Here is a 27,744-nt window from a genome sequence, read left to right on the forward strand (position 1 = left end):
GGATCCCTTGAAAGGAAATCAATTCCACTGGGATACCGCAATATTTATTAATAATGTTTAATTGCACATCATGAAAATACAAACATCTCAGCGTATTGTAACGTAAGACTTTCTTTTAGTAGTATTTTGCCAGAATATATTTTTTGAGCTGAGATTAGTTTGCATCCACTCCCTGGGTGCTTCCCAAATTGAAGCTCTTTTGTGTGGGCTACAAAAAAGACGAAACTAACCACTCCGGTGACACTAATATTCAGATTAATGGATCAGGGTCATTTCGCCGAAAGCCATTTCGCCGGAAGGCCTTTCGCCGAAAGGGTTATTTCGCCGAACGACATTTCGCCGAATGGGTCACTTCGCCGAATGCCATTCCGCCGAAAGGGTCATTTCGCCGAATCCTGAAATCGTCTTGAAATCGTAATTAGAATTGATTTAACTTAAAGACAAACAAAAGATGATAGCGTTAACTCCCGTTTTGTTAACCTACCATTGCACAGTGGTTCAGAAGCGCAATTTCACGCTCTTAATTAATAACTCATAGGAACGTGGTTTTTTAGGTACAGTATCTTCAGCAAAGTTGTTCAGAATAATAGACGCCATCTTTTGGTAAGTTTTATTTATGTGATTAATCCCCCTAAAAGTGAGATAAAAATATTAGTTTAGTTCAGAGAAAACATAGGGGCTAAGTTACTTCGACGAAATTGTTGAGAAGGTTATTTCAAACAAATTTGCTGAAGATACTATTCCCGTAACTTGAGTGTAATTCATGATATAATGAATTTTCTGAAAAGGGTGTCCTAAAACCAGTTTTTGTATGAAAACACATATATTATCAATTTATATGAGTTTTTCATGTTCTACAAAGTTTTTCATCATTAAAAACTACACAACTTTCTCAGACATACTATGCTGCTAGCATTTTAGTTTAATGAAATAGAGCCATTTTTCATGGTTTTTATTACAAAATTTCAACTTGTCTATCATCAAAAGGCGCAGAAAGGTGCAGATGAGACTACTTACATATTAAACTACTTGACAAGAGCTTTCATACCGTGGTTGAATTACTCGTCTGCGATCGTCTGCAGGCGAGATATGTTCTTTTCAAATATGCTGGTTCTTGACTTTTGCAATGGTAAGGTGCACTTTATGTCATATCAGGCTTCAGTATATATTCATTACTATGGTACTTGCCACAAAATATGATTTTTTTGCACATCGAAGTCTATAAATTGAATAGTTTGGTAACTGTTTTTTCGCGATTTTTTAAAAAAGCAATCATTAAATCGAATTAAGTTATGTCATTTTCTGGTAGAGAAAAGTATGATCAAAACTCATTTTTAGTTATTTGTATTTATTTTATGATAGCTGACAATGTTCTTAACCAACTAAAAGACTCTTAGCACATCCGACAGATTCTTCTTGGACTGTATTGGCCATTCACGAATATTTGTAACCAATGGATCTGATGAAACTAATAACCAATCCATGGGATCCCGATTCGAAAGTGATATGTGTTGCTTGCGTGTATAATACTCTCGAAATCTGTATGAAAGAAACTTCTTAATTATTGTGAACAGTACAATATAGCACGCGTTTATCGATCTTCACTTCAATTGATGAATGGAGGACATTTGTCCGCAGAGATTTTTTATTGAAAAACTTACCAAAAAATGACATAACGTGATTCGAAATGATGATTGCCTTTTTTCAAAGCCGTGGCTTCTTATCTCACTTTCAGGAAACGTCTGGTATGATTACTAAACTTTTCTATTTGTAGACTTCGATGTCCATAAAAATCATTTATTGTGAGAGTTACCATGGTAACGAATATATATTGAAATCTGATCTGATATGCAAGGAACCTTATCATTGCAAATGTCAAGGACAAGCATATTTGAAAAGAACATATCTCGCCTGCAGACGATCGCAGACGAGTAATTCAACCACGGTATGAAAGCTCTTGTCAAGTAGTTTAATATGTAAGTAGTCTCATCTGCACCTTTCTGCGCCTTTTGATGATAGACAAGTTGAAATTTTGTAATAAAAACCATGAAAAATTGCTCTATTTCATTAAACTGAAATGATAGCAGCATTGTATGTTTGAGAAAGTTGTGTAGTGTTTAATGATGAAAAACTTTGTAGAACATGAAAAACTCATATAAATTGATAATATATGTGTTTTCATACAAAAACTGGTTTTAGGACACCCTTTTCAGAAAATACATTATATCATGAATTACACTCAAGTTACGGGAAATGTATCTTCAGCAAATTTGTTTGAAATAACCTTCTCAACAACTTCGTCGAAGTAACTTAGCCCCTATGTTTTCTCTGAACTAAAATAATATTTTTATCTCACTTTTAGGGGGATTAATCACATAAATAAAACTTACCAAAAGATGGCGTCTATCATTCTGAACAACTTTGCTGAAGATACTGTACCTAGAAAACCACGTTCCTATGAGTTATTAATTAAGAGCGTGAAATTGCGCTTTTGAACCACTGTGCATTGTACTTCTTGAATAATGATTGATTGTTGTACTCTTGAATAAAAATTGATTCAAGAACCTCAGAAAGTAGTTCCCAATAAAACTTGTTGACTATTAGCTAGTAAGCATCAAAGCAATTGCATAGGTGTATCTACTAGGCAAATGTAGGTGTCCGTTTATTAAGTGAAATGAAAAAATACTAATACTAGTCGGCGGCCGACTCAGCTGGCGTCGGCTTTGTGCCGCCGAGCCATCTTTCCGACTCGTAGCAATGAGCGATCGAACCACGGCTCTTCAAAATTGAACCGCGGCTCTCAAGCAGAGTTGCCATTTTAAAATCTGCGTTTGAACTTGGAAAATCTGTGTGCCTGTGTACGCCCAAATTTGTTTGCGTTGTGATTAAACGATGATGTTTTCTAATGAAGCTGTCAAAAATACATAGGAACATTTATTCAGCAGTGAATTTTCAAAGAATTCTGTCGTAATAGGAGTAGAAAAATAGATTTTATCCAAATGGAATTTCAATATCCCGCTTCCTCGCACATGGACACCTCTAGTTGTGAAACACAATTTTAAATCGCCCATACCGCTCATGCATTTCCGTGGCTCTCACACTCACTCTCTCGAACCGTTTCTCCACATTGACGTTTATTGAAAAAGAGCCAATGAGCCGTTCAATTGAACCGGCTCTTACGAAAGAGCGTTCGGTTCAGAGCCGCTCATTGAAATGAGCTGTATTGCCCATCAGTACATGAGACCACCTCCTGCGTTTCAACAAACGCGACCCACGCAAATGTACTCACAGTTTCGACCCCCACAGTCTTTCCCCCAATATAGAACACCCAACATGTAACATTTCAAACCTCTACCGCCACAACCGGCAAGACAATTCCGGCCATCTCAATTCAACCAACAATCTTTAAAACCTGTCCCCATGGAAGTCGACCCTTCCATTCGAAGCCATCAAGCAAATTACATGAATCGAACACACCCACCAAGAGCAACTCTTGGACCAAACTACCAGTTACAAGTAGACGAAGAACCAAATTTAATTAATCAAGATCAACCTTATGACTATTCATATGACCTCGATCATTTTAACATACCGAACAACCAGCAACAAGCTATCGAACCGGATATGCAGAACTATACTGAACCTCAACAACAGATTGATAAGAACACCGATGAACGTATTTCTGATGAGATAAATTTTCGTTCAACAGAAAAAACTTTACATCCGACCTAAACAAGTTTATTCCATATGTAAAACTTCGGACATCAACAGGAACATTTTGAAATTTCCTTATTGATACCGGAGCAAATAAAAATTATTTGGACCCGAAACATTCAAACTACGATAAATGCCGATTTACACAGCCGAGGAAAGAACAAAATATTAACGGAACACACACAGTAGATAAATTCGTAGTTTTCAACCCTTTTCCGAACATACCCAATACCAAACCACTAACATTTTTCTTGTTCAAATTCCACCCATTTTTCGATAGACTGATAGGATATCAGTCTCTGAAAGATCTAAAAGCAGAAATTATCACATCTTCGAATGAACTACGCCTTCCAGCTGGAATTATACAAATGGCAAGGAAATATCCTGATACCTCTTGCATAAACCTTAACGCGCACGAGAGCAAGATAATTAATCTGCCAGTCAACACCACAGAAGGCGATTTTCTTCTGGAAAATGATATTGAAATAAAAAAGACTTAGTTATTAACTCTGGGCTATACTATGCCTCAGATAATAGAGCATTCTTCCGAATCTCAAACCTTACAGATACACAAACTAAATTTTCAGTCACAGACCCAATCAAAATCCAGTTGAATAATTTCAAAACAGGAAACCCATCCTTTCCAAAAAATAGACCGAAAAACCAGTTATTTGAACAATTTCGTACCCATCATCTCAAACTAGAGGAAAAAAGTACGGGTGTGTAATGTCAGAGACATAACTGGATGTCGTGAATACGTATATGATACGCTTTATTTATGCTTCCGAATTCTAATTGGTAGTTCATCGAATGTTTGAATTGTGCAACTTTTCTTTCTTTCATTACTAGAAATTTAAACGATGCGCCTAGACTAAATTACAGATTAGTTACATTAAACATTCTGAAACGCAATTAAATATTATGGAATAAGCAGTATAGTTCTTTATAAAAAATGGTGGCTCTGAAAACAAAATTTTTATGAAAGCGTTCGTGATGAAGAGTGACGATTTGAGTTAGTTCAGCACGCAGACTCTGAATTCTAAACCCATATTCAAGAACTAAGCTCTGAAACTTGAAGACGATTTTTCGCCATGACTACCAGAATGGGTTTTATAGAGTACAGTACAGTAAATTTCCGCATAATTTTTTAGGAGTATTATTATGGTTCTAAAAAGAACCGAATAGAAGAAGTCTGGAATAAAGAACTGGATCCTGAGTTCAAGAACTAAATTTAGAGCCAATAACAGACTCAGAATCAGCAGTTTTAGGGAAAGCCAGTTTTGAAATTGCAATTCAGTTCTAGAATTGCAATTTTGAAACTCAAATTAGTTCCGGAATATAGTTCCATAATCCAGTTTCAGCACGCAGGTTCTGAATTCTAAACCTATATTGCGGAACTAAAATCAGAAATTTGAACCGAAAAGCAAATGATGGCAGTCTTCTCGCCTTGAAGGCCAGCAAGCGAATGAGAGTTGCGACCTGAGCGTTTGAGGTTTTAACCACGCAGAAGGTGCACTTTCCGTCGCTGCTGGTTGAAGGTTTAACTCCCATGACGTCTGCTTCCATCGAACGCACGAAAAGAAATGACCGATTTTCACCACGGTTACCCTTTTATACGCATTCAGTTGAAGATATGTGCCTGATTACCTCAAAATCGTCGTCCTTGCACGAAAAACCCAAGCGAAAGTAAAGAGTTTTCCGCATTATTTTGAAATTTTGAGAAAACTTAATTTTTGAGTTGTTTGTGGTTATCTCACACTGTTCAAAATACAGGGTGATTTTGTCGTGAATACGACTTACTTTACTATGGGGCGCCTTTTCAAAATTAGCCATATGGAAGAATGGGCAGAACTTAATCGCGAATATCTCGACTTGTATTAATGGTAGCAACATAATTCTTTCACCATTTCATCAAAAATATGATCAGGAATTCAGGATAATATTTTGAACAGTGTGCGATAACCACAAACAACTCAAAAATTAAGTTTTCTTAAAATTTGAAATCAACGCGGAAAACTTTTTACTTTCGCTTGGGTTTTTCGCGCAAGGACGACGATTTTGAGGTAGTCAGGCACATATCTTCAACTGAATGCGTATAAAAGGGGAACCGTGGTCGAAAATCGATCATTTCTTTTCGTGCGTTCGATGGAAGCAGACGTCGTGGGAGTGGAATCATCAACCAGCAGCGACAGAGAATGCACCTTCTGCGTGGTTAATGAAAACCTCAAACGCTCAGGTCGCATCTCTCATTCGCTTGCTGGCCATCGAGGCGAGAGGACCTTAACCAGCAGCAGCAGCGAGAGTTAACCAGCGGCGACGGAGAATGCACCTTCTGCGTGGGTAATAAAAACCTCAAACGCTCAGGTCGCATCTCTCATTCGCTTGCTGGCCATCGAGGCGAGAGGACCTTAACCAGCAGCAGCAGCGAGAGTTAACCAGCGGCGACGGAGAATGCACCTTCTGCGTGGTTAATAAAAACCTCAAACGCTCAGGTCGCATCTCTCATTCGCTTGCTGGCCATCGAGGCGAGAGGACCTTAACCAGCAGCAGCAGCGAGAGTTAACCAGCGGCGACGGAGAATGCACCTTCTGCGTGGTTAATAAAAACCTCAAACGCTCAGGTCGCATCTCTCATTCGCTTGCTGGCCATCGAGGCGAGAGGACCTTAACCAGCAGCAGCAGCGAGAGTTAACCAGCGGCGACGGAGAATGCACCTTCTGCGTGGTTAATAAAAACCTCAAACGCTCAGGTCGCATCTCTCATTCGCTTGCTGGCCATCGAGGCGAGAGGACCAGCCAGCAGCAGCAGCGGGAGTTAAACTTTCCACCAGCAGCGAGAGAGAAGCACCTTCTGCGTGGTTAATAAAAACCTCAAACGCTCAGGTCGCATCTCTCATTCGCTTGCTGGCCATCGAGGCGAGAGGACCAGCCAGCAGCAGCAGCGGGAGTTAAACTTTCCACCAGCAACGAGAGAGAATGCACCTTCTGCGTGGTTAATAAAAAAAATCAAACGCTCAGGTCGCATCTCTTATTCGCTTGCTGGCCACCAAGGCGAGAACCAGCAGTGACTGAAACTGGATTCTGAGTCTGTTATTGGATCTAAATTTAGGTCTTGAACTCAGGGTCCAGTTCTCTTTTCCAGACTTCTATTCGGTTCTTCTTAAAACCATAATAATACTCCTAAAGAATTATGCGGAATTTACTTTACTGTACCTCTATACAACCCATTTTTTATTCATGGCGAAAAATCGTCTTCAAATTTCAGAGCTTAGTTCCGGAATATGAGTTTAGAATTCAGAGTCTACGTGGTGAACTGGATTCTGGAAAATGATTGTAGTTCTAGAACTAAAATCCAATTGAGTTCTGAGTCTGTTCTATGTTCTAAATTTAATTCTTGAACTCAGTTCCAGTTATTAATTTCAGAATTATTCAAATCGGTTCTTTTTAGAACCATAATAATACTCCCAAAGAATTAAGCGAAATTTTACTTTTCTGTACTCTATACAGTCCATTTTTAAATTAGTTGCAGTTTGTAGAACTTCCTTTTGATTTGCTATATAAAATGCATAGCACCGACTCGGAAGCCATTCATTTCGAATTTGGCTGTCGTTGTCAACGTATCGATTATTTTATTATAAAGAACTATACTGCTTATTTCATAATATTTAATTGCGTTTCAGAATGATTAATGTAACTAATCTGTAATCTAGTCTAGGCGCATCGTTTAAAATTCTAGTAATGAAAGAGGGGAAAGTTGCACAATTCAAACAATCGATCAACTACCAATTCGAATTCGGAAGTATAAATAAAGCGTGTCATATTCGTATTCACGACATCCAGTTATGTCTCTGACATTACACACCCGTACTTTTTTTTAAGAGCTTGAGAACTTTTTTAAACAATAAAACGCATAAAATTTGCAAAATCTCATCGGTTCTTTATTTTAAACGTTAGATTGGTACATGACATTTACTTTTTGAAGATAATTTCATTTAAATGTTGACCGCGGCTGCGTCTTAGGTGGTCCATTCGGAAAGTCCAATTTTGGGCAACTTTTTCGAGCATTTCGGCCGGAATAGCCCGAATTTCTTCGGAAATGTTGTCTTCCAAAGCTGGAATAGTTACTGGCTTATTTCTGTAGACTTTAGACTTGACGTAGCCCCACAAAAAATAGTCTAAAAGCGTCAAATCGCATGATCTTGGTGGCCAACTTACCGGTCCATTTCTTGAGATGAATTGTTCTCCGAAGTTTTCCCTCAAAATGGCCATAGAATCGCGAGCTGTGTGGCATGTAGCGCCATCTTGTTGAAACCACATGTCAACCAAGTTCAGTTCTTCCATTTTTGGCAACAAAAAGTTTGTTAGCATCGAACGATAGCGATCGCCATTCACTGTAACGTTGCGTCCAACAGCATCTTTGAAAAAATACGGTCCTATGATTCCACCAGCGTACAAACCACACCAAACAGTGCATTTTTCGGGATGCATGGGCAGTTCTTGAACGGCTTCTGGTTGCTCTTCACTCCAAATGCGGCAATTTTGCTTATTTACGTAGCCATTCAACCAGAAATGAGCCTCATCGCTGAACAAAATTTGTCGATAAAAAAGCGGACTTTCCGAATGGACCACCTAAGACGCAGCCGCGGTCAACATTTAAATGAAATTATCTTCAAAAAGTAAATGTCATGTACCAATCTAACGTTTAAAATAAAGAACCGATGAGATTTTGCAAATTTTATGCGATTTATTGTTTAAAAAAGTTCTCAAGCTCTTAAAAAATGACCCTGTATTATCCTAAATTCCTGATCATATTTTTGATGAAATGGTGAAAGAATTATGTTGCTACCATTAATACAAGTCGAGATATTCACGATTAAGTTCTGCCCATTTTTCCATATGGCTAATTTTGAAAAGGCACCCCATAGTAAAGTAAGTCGTATTCACGACAAAACTGAACTTTTAAAAGTGATTGCGGATCACTGTGACGTGTTTCACTTGGAAGGACAAAGCCTTTCTTCCAGAAATGCAACTAAACACAGAATTAATACGAAAGATGACCTTCCAGTTCACTGTAAATCGTATCGCTACCCCTTCTGTCATCGAGAACAAGTACAGAGGCAGATAGATAACATGTTGAAACAACAAATCATAAGGCCTTAAAACAGTGGCCTCCCCAGTGTGGGTCGTACCAAAGAAATTAGATGCCTCTGGTACTCAGAAATGGCGCTTAGTCATAGATTACCGCAAGTTGAACGATAAAATGACCGAAGATAGGTATCCCATTCCAAACATCACGGATATCTTAGACAAATTAGGACGCTGCATGTATTTTTCGACGTTAGATCTTGCCTCTGGGTTTCACCAGATAGAATTCGACGAAAAAGATACACAAAAACCGCCTTTACTCTCACTCTCACTCTGATCGGTGCCCGACGAGACGAATTTTTGGTACCGCTGTATCAAAGAACGGTGTCCAGACAACCGCTGTTTCAGTTGCTGTGTGGTTAAGCCAATGTATGAGCTATCGCATTCTGTACACGGAATGCGATAGATTACATTGCACCTTAGAAACTTCGAAGTGGAATCATTGAGCCTCGAAAAAAGTGATGCGTTAGTTTTTATGCACTTAAACCCCAAACGCACATTCTTGTGATTCCTCTGAATAATCTTAGCCAGAGCTGGGGTAAGTGCATCCACATGGTGAAGCGACCGGTACACCATTTGGTCACTGTCGCTTTTGTTTCGGTTGTCATCGCTCAGTTTGTTCACAAATCTATTTATAAGTCTGTTGATGAGTGAACTTGGATAGCTGTTGCGGATTAAATAATCACGCACTGTTTTCTTTTTCTCAGTTACAGATTTGCACGTTGACAACCGAAACACTCTCCCAATGAAACCAGTGGCTGTGTTTAGTTTTTGCGAAAGTGGAAAGGAGAGATTATTCAAAATTCGTCCCGACGCAGTAGGTTTTTTGTACCAGTCGGTGACGATGTTTTGCTCCTCTGTTCTTATTAAAAGCATGTCTAAGTACGGCAGTTGGTTGTTTTCTTCCACTTCGCATGTAAATTGAATATGAGAGTTGTATGCATTCAATGCGTTACTCACATATTCAATTCTGTCTCTTGCGAGAGCGGTGACCAAATCATCAACATATTTTTTGAGAAATGGAATGGGCATACCGATCGTCTTCATCACTTGATCGAGCAAGGATTCCATTACTAGATCGGCAAGTGCAGGTGACAATGGATTACCCATCGCCGTGCCAGAGGTTTGCCTGTAGTAAGTGCCACGGAAAACAAAATAACTGGAGGAGAGATTGAAATCGATTAGTTGAGTGAATAAATCACTGTCTTTGATGGTTGTATTATACTCGGGGAATGCAAGTAAACAAACTAACGACATCGAAAGAAACCAATACGTAGTTAGGAGGAAGGGTAACGTTGTTTATGAATGAACAAAACTCATAAGAATTTTGAACATTGTATTTGTTCTGGTCAATCGATTGTCGTATTATGTTTGCAAGAAACTTTGAGAGATGATATGTTGGACAATTAATGCACGACAATATGACTCTCAGTGGAATATTCGGTTTGTGTATTTTTGGAAGTCCGTAAATTTTTGGACACGTTGCATTGTGTGTTATTAACTGAGACCTGGTGTTTTGCTCGATCATTTTTCGATCGTATAAAGCATTCACCAGTTTATTGTTCTTCGTTTGGACTTTGTTAGTCCAATCAGAATCAATCCTTTCGTATATACTCTGGTCACCAACAAGGGCTTGCATTTTGTTTTCATATTCTTCTTTTTTCATTATTACAGTTTTTTTCCCTTGTCAGCTGGCAGAACACAAACATCAGGATTGTCCCGAATGAACTTTTTGCTGATGTGATATGCTTCGACCAAAAAACGATCGACGGCACTCGTAGACGAATTGAATAAGCCGTTCTTCCTTTTGTTCACGTAGTTTTGCATTATATTAGTGAACTGATTGCGGCTTGCCGTCTGTAAAATCTCTTCGGGCTCGAGTTTAAGGATCGATTCCAAGTCAGCAATAATCTTAAAATAAGGAATTTCTCGATTATCCTCGAAAGGCAAAGCAAACTTGGGACCATATCCTAATAAAACCATTGCTTCTTTAGGAACTACTACATCTGTAGTATTCCGTATCCAAGCGTCGTTCGTGGTGAAATTTACTTGTGTTTCAATTTCAACTTTAGCAAGTAAGCGATTAAATTTGCTTTCAATGTTTTTCTTTTTCAACCGACTTTGTCTTTTGAAGTAGTGGTCTTGCGCGTTGAAAAAGGAGGTGTACATGTGCGGTGGGATTCCACTTCGAAGTTTCTAAGGCGCAATGTAATCTATCGCATTCCGTGTACAGAATGCGATAGCTCATACATTGGCTTAACCCCACAGCAACTGAAACAGCGGTTGTCTGGACACCGTTCTTTGATACAGCGGTACCAAAAATTCGTCTCGTTGGGCACCGATCAGAGTGAGAGCAAAGCGTATGAATATAAAAAGACAGCGTTAATGGTGCACATGATTGAATCTGACACAGTTTTGATTTGGACAGTGCAAAGATTCTAGATCAAATGCACTGTAAATTTTAGAAATGTGTCACATTTTCACAGATGGTTCCACCATTAACTTTAGAATCGATACACATAATTTAAATGCAGCATAGTCTGGTTTGTTGTACTCTCTCTCACATTAACAACAGTATCTCTCTTTTTCTACGTGTACATCGCCTCATTTTCGCTGTCTATTGCTGCTCATCCATCTCTTTCTGATTTTTGCTCTATTATCAGCCATGACTGAGAAATATTTCAATGTTTAATCTGGTTTGATGTGCGGGGGAAGTGACTGTGTAAGTTAAAACAAGCATACAAATTCAAATCGTAGTTCGTTTAAAATTAATGTTTTCACACCGTTTGTGCTTTTAGTGTAGAGTAGCCGTTCCCGTTTTTGATCATTTTATATGTTTCAATCCACTTGACGAAAAATATTTGTTGTCGTTTGTGAGAAAACAATTTGTTATGAAATTGTATAATGTGAAAACTGTGACTAATCATGTATGTTAACCTTATAGTTGCCCTGAAGATGAAGGGATATTCCTTCGAAACGTCGGCTTTTAACGCAAAATAAATATTTTGTAAACCAACACTTGACCAAATAGCCATCTTTCAATAAATGATCATTATAAATTCTTAAGAATGCCTTTTGGCTTGAGGAATGCTCCATCTACCTTCCAACGGGTAACGGACAACATTCTGAGAAAACCAATTAACCAATGCATTACGGAAAGGTGAAACCGTCAAACACTCGGATGAGTTCTTAAAAGCGTTTGAAAAACTAAAAGCTATCCTCACAAGTAGTAACATACTTAAATATCCCGAATTCGATAAACCATTTATTCTCACGACTTGCCTCAAGAACGCTGAATAAATCCGAAGAGAATTATTCAGCAATCGAGAAAGAACTTCTAGCCATTGTCTGGGGATGTAAATATTTTCGCCCTTATCTATATGGACGTATCTTATATACGGACCACAAACCACTCACGTATAGTATGAATTTGAAAGATAGTAACAGTAGGCTCATTCACTGGAGACTATACTTGGAACAATTCAATTTTGAAATTAGATACCGTCTCGGCAAACAAAATGTAGTTGCAGACGGGCTGTCAAGAGTGCATCACTAATTAAACGTGAATGAAGTTGAAAACTTCTCCGATGACGCGACCGTACACTCCGCCGACACGGATGACACGGAATTCATACCATGCACGGAAATCCCTTTGAATGACTACTCAAATCAAATAGTCTTGAATTTTGGCTCAGAAAACTCAGAAGCATACGAAGAAATCTTCCCCAGAATCCATAGACGAACCATTACCAAAATATCGTACGGAGTCCCATACCTCATAAGACTTTTTAAGGACTTTAAAGACCCAAAACGAACTAACTGCATTATGTGCCCCGAGAAACTGATCGGGACAATACAAACGGTTTATCATAATTATTTCAGCCGAGGTAAACCATTTAAAACTTATATTACACAGAAAATTCTAGACGATCTAAGAATTCCAGAGGAGCAAAATTTAAAGATAGAACAAACCCACACGGAACCACCCGCGATCCCATTTCAACCAGAATATTAGTTGATTTTCTGAATTCGATTGGTTAAAATTTGGTACAACTAATCGATTGTTGTTTTAACTAAACTGTCATTTTTGTTTTTCGATTAGCAGAAACGATGGTTGAAACAACTAATTCAACTGTTTGAAAAAAAATGCTGTCAATTAGTGAGGACACATACCTTTCAATTTCAACAAATATTTTAGTTGAAATAACTGGTGTTGTTATTGAAACAAAATTCTGTTAGTTGAAAAATAAATCGGTTTTATTTGTTTGCTTGTTTTGAGATCAGTAGAGATCTAAATTCTAAAAAAATACTTCTGATTCGATCGGAAATGATTGATGTAGAAAAACGTTTTTAATCAGCAAAAGTGCCCGGAGGGGCGAGTAAATTAGCGAAATTATTAAATTTACCTAAAATGATGCCTTCAAACGGTTGAACTAAAGTTATGCACTGATAATTTAAGTCAATTTATATGAGCTTGGGTGCATCAACCGCTGGGAATTGGAATTTTGCGACGGCAATTCAAACGCGCCATTCAATCGCAACGCGTTCTGTGCGTTTGAAACCCTTCGCTCCTGTTACTTTTATAAACTAAATTCATGTCAAAAAACGTTTTATTGCTAATGCATGAACATCATCATCGGTATCAAACAGCTGGAAGTAAAACAGTCTGCTGGAAGAAAATAATGATCGAATTTGAAGCATAAAATTTTGGCGCATACCTGAAAGATTACGAGATGATCATTTATTAACATTTTCTAATTTGTCACCAAATCTTTTTCATGTCAAACAAGGTTAACTTTATCACAACACCGTTGTTAGATAAACACTTGTTATCATAAAATTCTCAAATCGAATGAACACAATTTCACCAAACGCTTTAACCATCGATGTTGTTTTCATTGACATTTTGAAGCGACGCGAACAGATTTCAACTAAAAAATTTGTTGATTTTGCATTGCGATTATTGTTTTGCTTTCAACTGTCTCCGGCATTTGACAGCATTCAAAACAACATATTTTTCAACTACTTGAATATATGCAAATCAAAAACCATTTTGGTTGAATCAAAAAGAAATTAGTTAAATCAACTATCGCAAAAATCAAAAACTGCGATATCGCAATTTTATGATCGAAGGGTTCTCCGTGCACAATTTCGCTCATCGCGGAGTCTGGGAAAACAACAAGCAAATTTCAAAACGATTTTATTTCCCAAGAATGAAACGTAAAGTCTAACAATTTGTAAAACTATGCATCATCTGCAACAAGGCCAAATACGAAAGGCACCCATACCAGATTCACCTGACCAATACTCCAGAATCTAATAAACCTTGGGAAATAATCCATGTAGACCTTTTCATCTCTCAACCAACGATCTTCATTTCTGCGGTTGATAAGTTTTCAAGATTTGCTTCTATCATCCCCATAAAATCTAGAACTATAGTTGACATAAAAAAGGGCTTAACGAAATTATTTTCTTTGTGCGATACTCCTAATAGTATGGTTTGTAACAATGAACCTGCACTAAAGTCTATATAAATTCGCAGCTTGTTAGACAGCCTAAACATTGCAATACATTTTGTTCCCCATAATTATAGTTTGAGCAACGGTATAGTCGAAAGGTTTCTAGACGAAATATTCCGATGCATTAGAAATAAACACGACGACCTGGAAAAGAAAGAAATTTTCAGAATAGCCTCCACTTTATATAACAACACTATCCACTCTGCTGTAGGAGTCAAACCGCGTGAGGCATTCTTCGGGTTAAAAGATGGAGAGGACAGAGAACTCGACATGGAGAAAATGCTCGGGAACAGAAACAAATTCTTTGAAGCAATTATTACAGCTCAAAACAAAACTAATACAAAAAACCTAAAATACCACAATCATTCCAGAGAACCAGCCCCTAACCTGGAACAAGAACAAACAGTTTTTGTTCATACACAAGGAATAAGAGACAAAACGAGGAACTGTTTTGCATCAGCCGTAGTAACTGAAAACCAAACCAAAACCTTGATGGTTAACACCGGAAAATTAATATATAAAGAAAACCTTAAAAGGATTTAATCATTTTATTGTCTATCGTTTCAGGAAAAGGTGGAAAATGCAAACTTTTAACTGGGTAATAATCACATATCTAATTATCGGTACCTCTTCACAAACAATCCAAGTCCATGACATAAGTAATAATCCAGGAGCACTAATACTAAAGAACGGACAGGCTAGAATAAGAAACGGACACAAAAGATTTCTTCACATAATAGACCTAGCAGAACTCGAAACCTCTTTAAAAATTCTAGAAAGCACGACAGAAGAAATTAACGACAATAATCTCTCAAGACTCATTAGAATCAAACTCTCATCAACAAAATCCCTGTTAGAAACATTATACCCTAAAGTAAGAGCTAGAAGAGCTTTAGAAATACTTGGAACCACAATAAAAGTTACAACTGGTAATCTCGATGCAAACGATTTAAAAGTCATTAACGAAAATTTTCACAAAATTCAGGAATCAAATAGCGAGTTAATAACACAAAACAATGTTCAAATAAAAATTAATAAAAAAATCGAGAACAGATTACAGATTTTCTTGAACGAAATTAAAACCCAACAAAATGATTTAATCAAAATTTCTGAAGAAAAAAATCATCTAGCTAAAGAAACCACTAGGATAGTAACCTTGTTTTAAATAGATTCATTTTACCAGATATTAACATTGATCGAAAACACATTAGCACAATTGAATGTTATGAATCGCCAAATATTGAGTCACAACGAAATCGTTTCGATAGGTAAAGATTTTAGAAGAGAGGGACTAGAATTCAATAGCCTTGACGAGATCTGCAGCCTTCTTTCAACTGCAACCTTCTACAGAGGACACCATCTAGTAATCAACATCGATATCCCACTAATATACCCAGAACACTATCAGAAGATAAAACTCGTACCGATACCCATAGGAAAAAAAATGTTAGCCGTAGAATACACAACACTGCTGGTACATCGCAACCAAACAACCAAAATTATCAAAATGCTCAGAATCCATACACACACGGAAAGACCGAAATCAGCGTTTTGGCAAAAAAAATTAGTTGATTTTCTGATTTTAGTTAGTTATTTATTGAGACAACTGAAAAAATCTTATTTTTGCTAATTTAGATTTTTTAATTCTAAATCTCTTAATAATAATAAATTATTTTTTGAAATGGCTATTTTTTATGTGAATTCACCAATTAAACGTGCTGTCATTTTTTAGCAAAGGCACACTTCATTTCCATTCAACTAATTTTTTAGTTGAATTAGAGAAATAAAACGCTGTTTTCAACCAACATACATGGTTGAATTGGCTTCCGCAATTTGCAGCTATATGGCGCACGACCATATGTAAACCAATGCAGGTTAAGTGAAAACGAATGTATTGCACCACTTGTGCTAGAAAGCAGAGGTAAATGCCCTTTTAAAATCATCAGCATACGATAACTTCATGCATTTTAGCAAAATGTTTAAATCGTTTAGGTAGAGTAGGTAGTAGTCTGTAACCGCACTAATTAGCAATTAACTTTAATTAATTTAGTGTTACTTACTTACGTACTATTAGCAGATAACAAGTAGTAGTAACCTGAATTTTTTGGATATCAAATTACTCATAGAATAACAAATTTAACGAACTCAGGTTATTAAATTGTGAGAAAATAGTATTGTAATTTACACTGTCGGCTAGAAAAGATTTCGATGCGATAAGATAGCGACAAAATGCCGCAAAGATAGCGAAACTGTCATTCGTATCGATTTAACTCCTTCGAGACCACAAACCAGAAACAAATATTTTTTAAAATGTCAAAATGGAAAATTAAACCAAATGCAGCAAAAACGCAATTAATTATCTTTCCTCATAAGCCAAGAGATTCTTTTCTTAAACCAAACAATAATCATATTCTCAAATTGAATGACTTGGAATTGACATGGTCTGATCAAGCTAAATACTTAGGTTTAACGTATGACAAAAAACTCACTTTCAAGGATCACATTGAAGGAATCCAGGCAAAGTGTAATAAATATATTAAATGTTTATATCCTCTTATTAACAGAAATTCTAAGCTCTGTCTAAAAAACAAATTGTTAATTTATAAACAAATTTTCAGACCAGCCATGCTTTATGCAGTATCAATTTGGTCAAGTTGTTGCTCCACCAGGAAGAAAACGCTTCAAAGGATTCAGAATAAAATTCTGAAAATGATTTTGAAGCGTCCTCCCTGGTTTAGTACAAATGAGTTACACAGACTCACAAATATAGAACCATTAGATGTAATGTCACCTAATATTATAAGCAAATTCCGACAAAAATCGATGCAATCTTCAATTGAATCGATTCGCTCTCTGTATTAGTTAGTAAGTTAGTATTTAAGTTTCTTTTCCCCATTACACAATACAAGTTGGTTTAGAATTTTCCCTACACAAAAATCTCAGAATTGCGGAAGCAAATAATGTCCTCATGGTAATAACCAAATCATATATATAATAGGGCTGAAAAGTCACCACTTGTGGCTGAACACCCAATTTAAATCTTAATAATTTAATTTTTACTCATATTCCAATAAATAGTTATTTAAAAAATATATTTTTTAAATTGACCGTTACAATGACAAATTTCTATTAGCGAAATAATTATTAAGTAAACTTTAATCATAATGAATTCATTTTGATAATGCCTATGGTAACTGCCATCGGCTACAACATGCACCGATTTTATAACCGTGTGCTATTTATTTGACATAATGGTTATTTTGTGCTTAGTATCTTTTCTTTTCATTCATATTTTGTATTAATCGACGCGTTGGTCTCCAAAACCTCGTGCTTTATTCGAAACATTTTCAGTTTTGACTATAAAAATAAACTATTACATAAAATCATAAATAGTCCCACTCTAAAAACTGAAATGACTTCAATCCACCAGCCGATTAATTTTTCTTGTGACTAATGCTAATTAATTTTAATACAACAGACAGCGAAGGGGTTAAAACTACTGTCCAATACTCTGGCAGAGTTGCCAGGTGAAATTTTGAGCGTCTGCGTACTAGAAATGCTCCTATGCGAGCTCAAAATTTGAAAGTATGACGAGAAAACCCAAACAAAACCCTACAGGTCATTAAATTGGACGATTGTTTATAAAAACTTTGAAAATCTACAAAAAAAGTCTGCTAACAAACGAAATTGCAAATTTATATACCAATTTGAAAACCTAGCATTTGTGGTTCTGACGCTCATTATTTCGCTATTCTGCGACGATTACGTCGCATTCTTTGTCCAGCTGAAAACCACTAAAAATTATTAATTTTACGTCTGCTCCGTCCTGCATGTGGTTTATTATGACATTTTTCTCTAGCTCCCGATGTAGCATTTCTTTCCAGCACCGACCTGTCATGGACGATCGTGTTGCCATTTGTCCACAGCATATAAGAAACCATTGTAGCTTTTTTTGTTTGTGGTCCACATTTGTTTGCCAAATAAATAAATAAATAGATTTGTCCCTTTGCTCGACATCACTACGGTCGGACTGAACGTGGAAGGTGATCCCTAATTCCCACGGTAGCGATCATCTACCTATCGTATCATATCGTATTCAATTACCTGTAGATTGAGACCATCGGAGACAATCAATGTTCGTATGACCTCACACGAAATATTGATTGGAATAGCTAGGCGACCAAGAATATCTGAGAAACTTGAAAGAACATAACAACTTTTCGCGCAGGAAGTGTACATGTTTTTGGCTGGCTTGATTCTTGACACCGCGACCCAAGCTCAGACGAAACGTGAACCCGGCGCGAAAACTTACATCCGTCCTCTTAACCCATGGTGGGCGAAGATTGCTCAGAAATTCGGAAAGAGTTTAGGAGTCATTTATTGAGTTTAGGACAAAGGGAACACATGATAGTTATAGGAACTACGTGGTGCCGAAACACCATTTTTGATGGTAGAGTTCTCACTTGCGCTCTTTTCATGTAGCAATAGAGCCCCGGGCTAGACAGAATCAAATTCAACTTGTCGAAGTGTGTGCCTGGCACCGCCAAAAGGCGCTTGCTGAATTTACACACACCGGAAAATATTCGAAAAAATGATTCTATTTCGTCAAGACAGTTGAGTCGAGACTAATGGCTTGCTTTCAGATACACAATTTGGTTTCCGCAGGTGAAAAAGAACGACCGATTGTCTTGCCTTTCTCTCAACAGAAATTCAAATGGTATTTGATCGTAAGGAACCAATGGCATCAGTTTTCCTAGACATCAAAGGGGTTTTTGAGTCAGTTTCCATAAAGAAGCTGCAACAGCATGGTGTCTCGTCAGTTTTGAATAACTTGTTGCCTAATCTATTGTCTGAGAAACACATGTATTTTGCGCATGGTTATTTGTCGACAATACAAAAATGCAGATCGATTCTAACATACGCTCTATTCTTCCCATCCCCTGGCTGAAGAACAGCCTTCGAAATAAATTTAATAGTATAACATCACTAACCGTTTTGACCCAGGCTCCCCATTTCTTCGCCATCTCTGCTGTTAGATAATAAGATCTTTTTATCAACTCTAGCTTCCTTCGCTTCCCTCCCTCCTGTTAAATCCATTTCATGCATCATTACTTTCCCCTGTTTCTCTCTTTCTCGTCTACAAAATTACCAACCTTGGCTCACCGAGAGCCGCCCTTGGCAATGACCAGCATGCGGGCCACTTGCCGGGCCGTCCATAAAAGACGTCACGCTTTTTTGCAATTTTTAACTTCACAACTGATGATCTGTGGAAGGATTTTTATAATCTAACTACCAATAGATTCGAAATTTTTCAACTTGAACATATATTGCAACAACATTTAAGTTTTTCAATAGTACACTATTGAAAACCCTGTCTGACTTGATCCATTTCAGCACCAGCCAATCAGGACGCGTTTCGAGGTAAAGAACAACATATGTGCTGCTTCAGCAATATAAAAGGTGATTTTGCCACTTGATAAAAAAATTTTATCATTTTTTGAGCAACCTACAGAAGGCACGCACGAGAGTAACATCGGGCCGGCCACCGGCTCACGAAATGCGAAAATGAAATTAGTGTATAGAACACATCTTTATACTAGTATGGGTGTCTTTTAAAAATATGCCGTGCGAAACAGAGTTGCCACGTATACAGATCAATCTGTATTTTTGTCTTGAATACTTTAGTATGGCGCCGAAAACAAAAATGAACAAACTGTTAGAACAAAGGTTTCCACTTGATTTGCGCATTCTACTTTCCAGGCGTATCACTACTGGCTAAACTTAAAGCAATCTAAAGTATTTCTTTATCACAGTTATGTGGTCGTCCTGAAAAGGACGGGTTGCTCGTCGTTACGGATGGCCAGCTGCAGCTGGCGAGGGATGATTATAGTTTTCTTGTTGTCACGGGCAGCGATACCGGCCAAATCCAACACTTCGGCAGCCAAGTACTCCATCTGCCGCCAGATAGACAACCTACCCCCTTTGAAATAAATTGTCACAGCAACAACGACCACCCACCTCCTAGGTCACATGTCACAATTTCAAAACAAATAAAATTCATCATTGTCATTGACAAACCATACAAAAATCGATCTATTACATGTTGTCATTAGACCAAGAAATATCCCTAAATCTACGAAGCCATCGAAATTATTCTTGAATAAAAATATTTGATTTTAATCGATGAAACATCAAAATCATTCTAGGGTTACACAGATATATAATTTCTTAGTGTAGTTTCATGAGAATGAGTTTAGAAAATTTTCACGTTCACAATAAAATGGGTTTCAGAAGCTTTTCCATCAACAAAAACACGTTTTCCTATAGAATGTAAATGTTTTTTGTGGAGATTTGAATCAGGAAAAAGGGCGAAGCAGAAACTAGTAAAACAAACACTAACAATGTATGCTTATAAATTATGAGTATTTCCAATTGACTAATATGAGGGAACATATTTGTGCTAAACAATAATTTAGTCTTTATCTTTTTAACCAAATTGCTCTAATAATAATTTTCTCGGTTTTGGATGTTCTTTCAAATCGCTATACAATTTGAATTTTAAAGACGGGTTGGACAAGTAAGTCACATTAATTCCCAAATTAAATTTACAAATCCTAGGTGGCTAAAAATGATTTATTGTGGATTTTTCAAGTTAAGAATGAATTTGAACATTGTACTTTCGATTTAATCGGTCTTGTCCCCTACACAACCCCGTAATTTTTAATTAGTAAACAAATAGATCTGATTTAATTTTAGAAGCATCCTGCTATGCTTCTTTTTCCGGTTTGATTGCGATCGATTTTCTCTTATTGAAGTGCAGTTCACACCAGGCCGTGCCGCGTCCGCGTCGGGACCGGAACGTATCCGCAACGCTCCGGTATTTATTTGTCAAATATTCTCACTCTATCGTGCCCCTTCCGTGCCGTGTCGATTGCTACTAGTAATACACGCATTACAATTATTGCGTTTGATATATTTCCATTTCCCACGAAGATGGCAGTTTAAAAACAAAAAAGAAGAATGATTGGGTGCACGAACTTTAGCGACAGAAAGTAGTTGAAAGTGAACAAGCCACCTTATATAGGCAGCTTGTAAACTTACTTTCTTGTTGGTGTTCTGGATCAATTTTTCTTTGTGTCGACAATCCGGATATCGGATTCAAAGGGTTCTACAAAATGGGATATTTTCTCAACATCTCATTGAAATACTCTTCATTAATTTTGCTGCTAATATTCAATGCACTTGAACGCACCTATATTACTGAGACTCAACAAGCGCCAACCGTGTCTCGCACAACGATTTAGTTCAATTGCTTGCGCAAGTCCAGCTGCTTTCAGAAGCCGTAATTACACTTAATAAAAATTGACGGTATGTCGTCTGCTCAGCCTAGATGGCCAACGCTAAACTCAGCAACACCAAGGGGTGCAAAGCGTCACCGAACAGAAGAAAATTATGCCGTTCAATCTCCGACCGATTGTGGTACCAATCAGATCGATTTAAGCGATCTGTCGGTACGTAATGTTGCAAAGAATGCCGATAGGTTTTGGCTTTAGCTCTCTGGTCTCAATCCATTGATCACGGACGATGATGTACGGAAAATTATTTCTCGCTGCTTGGATGTAACAGAACCAATGGATCTAGTTCGGCTTGTGCCAAAAGGGCAGGACATTTCCGGCTTCTCGTTTATTTCGTATAAAATTGGATTGAAGCTTGGCTAAAAAACTAAAGTATTGGACCCATCATCTTGGCCCGTCGGAATCTTGCTCCGGGAATTCAGACATCTGCCAAAAAACTCAGATCGTCGTCTGCTTCCGACCAGTTCGGAGAGTTCCTAAGTAAATCTATTTCCGTGCGCTGTACTGTGGACGGTGGAAACCTTCGGGTTTCCACCAGAGGCGAGTATTTACCAATTGATTCTTCTTTCACTACACTAAATGACCCCGCGTTGCAGCATGTGGAACGAGACGAGGCACAAATATGAGTGTACTACAAAAATGTTCGTGGCTGGAGGACTAAAATCGACGAAATTTTCTTAACAACAGCTGATTGTGATTTTGACACCATCATTTTAACCGATACTGGACTCGACGACCGTATCATCTCCCAGCAGCTGTTTGAGAACTCCTTCAATATCTTCCGCTGCGATCGTGAGAAATCAACATTTGGCGGCGTATTAATTGCCATCTCACAGAAATATGCCAGCTCTATTATCGAAACGCAGAATGGACACTTTATTGAACAAGTGTGTGTTAGTGCCACCGTACGTGGAATAAAATTGCTTCTATGCGGTATATACATTCCTCCTGATAAAAGCAAAAGCGTCGATTTGATAGATACACACGTTTCAACTGTTTCTGAGCTGTGCAGTAATGGTTCTGTTAAAGATATTATTTTAGTGTGCGGTGATTTTAACCAGCCCCGGATTGTATGGAATCAACTGCATGAGGAAACACATTTCATCTGTTCCTCTTTGCTACCCGTTGCAAGTAAGGCGCTGATGGATGGAATGGACTATTTGAATCTTTGTCAAGCGAATCAACAGAGAAACCATCTCGAGCGATTACTCGATCTAATTTTTTGCTCTTCAGAGCGTCAATTAGTCATTGACCGTAGTGTTGCTCCTCTGTTACCCGTCGACCCGCATACTCCGCCTTTAGTTGTTTCGGTGCCAATTGACTGTCTGAACAATTCATGGCACTCGGAGCCTATTCATGAATCTAGGAGGCTAAATTATCGTCAAACTAATTTCACTGCTTTACTAGAAAATTTGCGGAATGTTGATTGGACATATTTGCAAGGGATCGATGATGTAAATGAAACGACATTTGTGAACTCCAAACGTAACTCTTCATCAGTTCCTTCATCTGTTTGTTACGATGGTGTTGTATCAAAATCAACATTGGAGTCTTGCGACTTGTTTGCAAAGTTATTTGCTTCGGTATTTGCTGGAAATACTGCCTCTGATATCGAAGCTAAAGTTGCATCGTTGGTTGTTCCTGAGAACTTAGTGCACATTGACACCTTCGATATTACTCCTGAAATGGTTGTCGCACCGGCAAAGAAATTGAAACGTTCATTTTCGATCGGGCCAGATGGTATACCAGCAGCAGTCTCCAGCCATTGTGCAACTGTTGTAGCCGTTCCTCTCTGCATGATATTCAACAGATCATTTGAGGAAGGAATCTTCCTGACTATTTGAAAGCAGTCTTATATGTTTCCCGTGTACAAAACCGGTGATCGTAACAAAGTAAAGAACTACCGTGGTATAACGAATTTGTCTGCTGCTTCAAAACTCTTCGAAATAATAGTGAGCATTGGTTGGTAAACGTCTGGACAATGCGTAATTCAGACCCCAGTGTGGCTCTTAGCCTCTTGTCCAGTAACTCCTATCTCTACCGCTTCCGTCGAGACAGGGGGTTGGCGTAGGCCTAATAAGCCGCCCATAAAACATTTATTACGAATAGTACAGAAGAGAATACGACCCGGAACAATCGGCATAGACCCACACGACGAAATAAGAACTACGATTGGAAACTTGGAACATGGAACTGCAAGTCGTTAGGTTTCGCAGTCTGCGACAGGATAATATGCGACGAACTAAATCCTCGCAACTTCGACGTCGTAGCGCTGCAGGAGCTTTGTTGGATTAGACAGAAGGTGTTTAAAAGCGGTCATCGAGCGGTTACCTTCGACCAAAGCTGTGGCACAACGAACGAGCTGGAAACTGGCTTTATAGTGCTGGTCAAGATGTGTCAGCGAGAGATTGGGTGGCAGCCGATCAACGCTAAGATGTATAAGTTGAGAATTAAAGGCCGTTTTTTTCAATTACAGCATCATCAACGTGCATTGCTCACATGATCTTCTCACGAACGACTGTGAGGTGATCGAGAGGGGGCGACAGTATTTTGACGAGCATTTCAATGGCGATGTGGCAGAATACGAAAGTGGTGGCGCGGTAACGAACTTGGGAACGCGTGCGGAGGACGATAGACTGCCGGTCTTAGACCTCCAAGAAGTCGAGGAGGTGGCGAGCCGGTTGAAAAATAATAAGGCCGCTGGCGTTGACCAACTACCCAGCGAGCTACTAAAACACGATGGTAATGCACTAGTGAAAGCACTTCACTGGGTTGTTACCAAGATCTGGGAAGACGAGATTTTACCGGAGGAATGGATGGAAGGATTCGTGTGTCCCATCTACAAAAAGGGCGATAAGCTGGATTGCTGCAATTACCGCGCGATAACTCCGCCTACAAGGTACTCTCCCAAATCTTATGCTGTCGACTTTCACCGATTGCAAACGAATTAGTACGACAATATCAGGCAGGATGTATGGGCGAACGCGCTACCACGGACCAAGTGTTCGCCATCCGCCAGGTGTTGCAAAAGTGCCGCGAATACAATGTGCCCATCCTCTACGGCCACGGTCGGTTATCCTCTACGGACACGAGTCCTGGACAATGCTTGCGGAGGATCAACGCGCACTAGGTATTTTTGAACGGAAGGTGTTGCAAACCATCCTCGGCGGAGTGCGGATGGAAGACGGTACGTGGAGAAGGCGAATGAACCATGAACTGAACCAGTTGCTGGGAGGGCCAAGCATGTTGCTAGAATGTCGGAGAACAACCCGATTAAAATGATTCTCGATAATGATCCGACCGGTATAAGAAGAAAAGGCGCGCAGCGGGCAAGATGGATCGATCAAATTGAGGACGACCTGCGGACCCTTCGCAGCTACCGAGGCTGGCGGCGAACAGCCATGATCCGAGTTGAATGGAGACGCCTCCTGCATACAGCAGAGACCCGCGTGGTGTACGACTGAAAGAGTAAGAGTAAGAAAAATGAGTTGTTCTCTCGTGCAAAACATTACATCTCAGTTGATCAACACGGATTTATGCCCGGTCGTTTGATCAGCACTAATCTTCTGGATTTTACCTCGACCAGTATTTCGCGTTTGAAGGAAAGAATACAAATTGATGCAGTATATACTGATCTAAAAGCGGTTTTCGACCGAAGTTATCACCGAATTCTTTTGTGCAAGTTATCGCGCCTGGGTGCAAAACAAAAGTTCATTGACTGGCTTTGCTCTTACTTAAGTGATAGAGTCGTCAAGCTTGATTCCTGTATGTCATCCTCGTTCTCGAACATATCAGGTGTACCTCAAGGCAGCAACATTGGTCCACTTCTGTTCTCGCTCTATTGTCGACTGCGTGCGTCGTCAAAAACTTCTGGATGAATTCGTTGCCTGGTGTCGAAGAAACTTGCTTATCGTAAGCATAGCAAAATGTCAGGTCATAACATTCCACCGCATTTTGAAACCATTACTTTTTGACTATAAAATTGACGTACAAACGATTCAAAGAGATGATCGTGTTAATGACCTTGGTGTTATGTTGGATTCGAAACTCACTTTCATTTTACATCGTTCCACATTCATTACAAAAGCGACTCGACAATTAGGTTTTATTGCTAAAATCGGACGTGATTTTAAAGATCCATATTGCTTGAAGGCATTATACTGCTCGCTAGTTCGGCCTATACTTGAAAATGCTAGCATAGTTTGGAGTCCGTATCAACTAGCCTGGAGTTTACGAATTGAACGTGTGCAGACAAGATTTGTTCGATTCGCTCTAAGGAATCTTCCCTGCAAAATCCGCTAGATCTTCCACCGTATCCCGATCACTGCCGTCTGATTGGTTTGGACACACTGGAACGGCACAGAAAAATTCAGTAAGCAATTATTGTTGCAAAAATATTAAACGGCGATATTGATTCATCGAAGATTTTATCTAGTCTTGATTTCCGTGCATCGCAACGGTCGCTACGTTTACTTCAACCGAGATACCACCGAACGACGTTTGGATTCTATGAACCGATAACAGCATGCATCAGAACATTTGGGACTGTTGAACATCTCGGTTAATTTTTCGAAAGGGCGTATAAGCATATATTCATTACGGCCTTTAACTGTCGTAAGAATTAGAGAAAAAAAATAAATTACGAAAAAAATCTGTCAACGCACTACAATCTTTGAGCAAACGCTTTGATCGTGTTCCAGCCGTACTTCGCACGTGTCTCGGATACATCACGGTCTAGTGAGAATATTCAAATGGAGCTGCTTTAAACAAATTAGAAGCTTAACCCGGAGGTGACCTAGTCCAGTCCATCTTCGGATACGGTACGGCTTAGTGTAAGTTGTGCTTAAAACGGTGGATTTCAATACGACCTATGACACGACTTCAACGACAACTAAAAAAACAAACTAAAAATACTCACGTCGTACAATTTACTACAGACTTTTTCTTTACGCTCTTCGTAGTATGTATCATCATCTTCATTTGTGTTATAGAAGTAATAATAATAGCAGTTTTGGCGGTTGTAATACAATTCTTCGTTCGATTTTTCTTGCTCTCGGGTAATCATTTTTGTAATATTACTTGTAATTAAAATTTTCTTATTCATTTTCAGACTTTTGATACCTCCAAAACAAATTTGACTTGAAGCATTTTTCCACGAATAGAAAGTGTAACCAAGCTTTATGCACAATACTAGATAATCATTAGTGGCTATGAAAATACATTCTATATTCAGATAATAGCAGTAATCATCTCTAACGATCACCTCAAGTAAGCAGCGTCGCGCACAGGAAGGTATCTTTGATAATGAGCAATACGCAATAACTTTCACTCTATCTGAAATACAACTCTCTAATAGAATGAAAGTAGGAAGTGTTTTTTTTGAATCTATTTCGTTCAGTTCTGTTTTTCTAGTGCGCCTCCATTCATAGTTAATTTGGCGATTACATTGTTTGTAATATATGTTCTTATCAGGGATCGGTAGCACAAAAAAGTGAAATGATGCGCTAATGTCAGGACCGCTGGTGTAGCTCTGAAATAATAAAAAAAAACAGTATTAATTCTTCCTACCACACAACAAAATAAATGGAAAATTGGTAACAGCAGAATAATATACAACAATTTTTAAAATCGATATAAAATCACTTCTAGACAGTAAACTAATGAAAAGTATTTGATGAAACAATAACGCCATCACTAAATTTAGATGGAGCAGTTAGTATAATAGTTTGAACACATTTACTTTTTGATTCTACTATATAAACTTCATTTAACGTCACGGTTTAATAAGTCTATTGAAAGAATGCTGCAAAGCTGTTTCTTTTATAATAGTTCATATCAACATGTAGAAACCTTGAAGTTTTAAGTATTCTCTGTTTGCTTGTACTTTGTGCGTGGAAGTAACCTAAAAAGCCAAGGAGACTGATATCTTTGGTTTCGGTTTAGTGAAGAAGTGGAATTATTTTTAAAAAACTTCTAATCTTTCGCTGTATCTAATTTTCATGGGTTGGAAATT

General features: G+C 38.3%; 1 protein-coding gene across 1 annotated transcript in view; it reads right to left on the bottom strand.

Moving 5' to 3' along the window:
- LOC131440647 (neuroendocrine convertase 2) overlaps positions 1 to 27,744 on the bottom strand; it is a 457,599-nt gene that overhangs the window by 396,516 nt on the left and 33,339 nt on the right. The window contains exon 2 of the mRNA XM_058612109.1: positions 26,650 to 27,261. Coding sequence (XP_058468092.1) covers positions 26,650 to 27,261 — 612 coding nt within the window. The remainder of the gene's footprint in view (positions 1 to 26,649; positions 27,262 to 27,744) is intronic.

This window comes from Malaya genurostris, chromosome 1, assembly GCF_030247185.1.
Source record: "Malaya genurostris strain Urasoe2022 chromosome 1, Malgen_1.1, whole genome shotgun sequence".
In the NCBI taxonomy this organism is placed as follows: domain Eukaryota; kingdom Metazoa; phylum Arthropoda; class Insecta; order Diptera; family Culicidae; genus Malaya; species Malaya genurostris.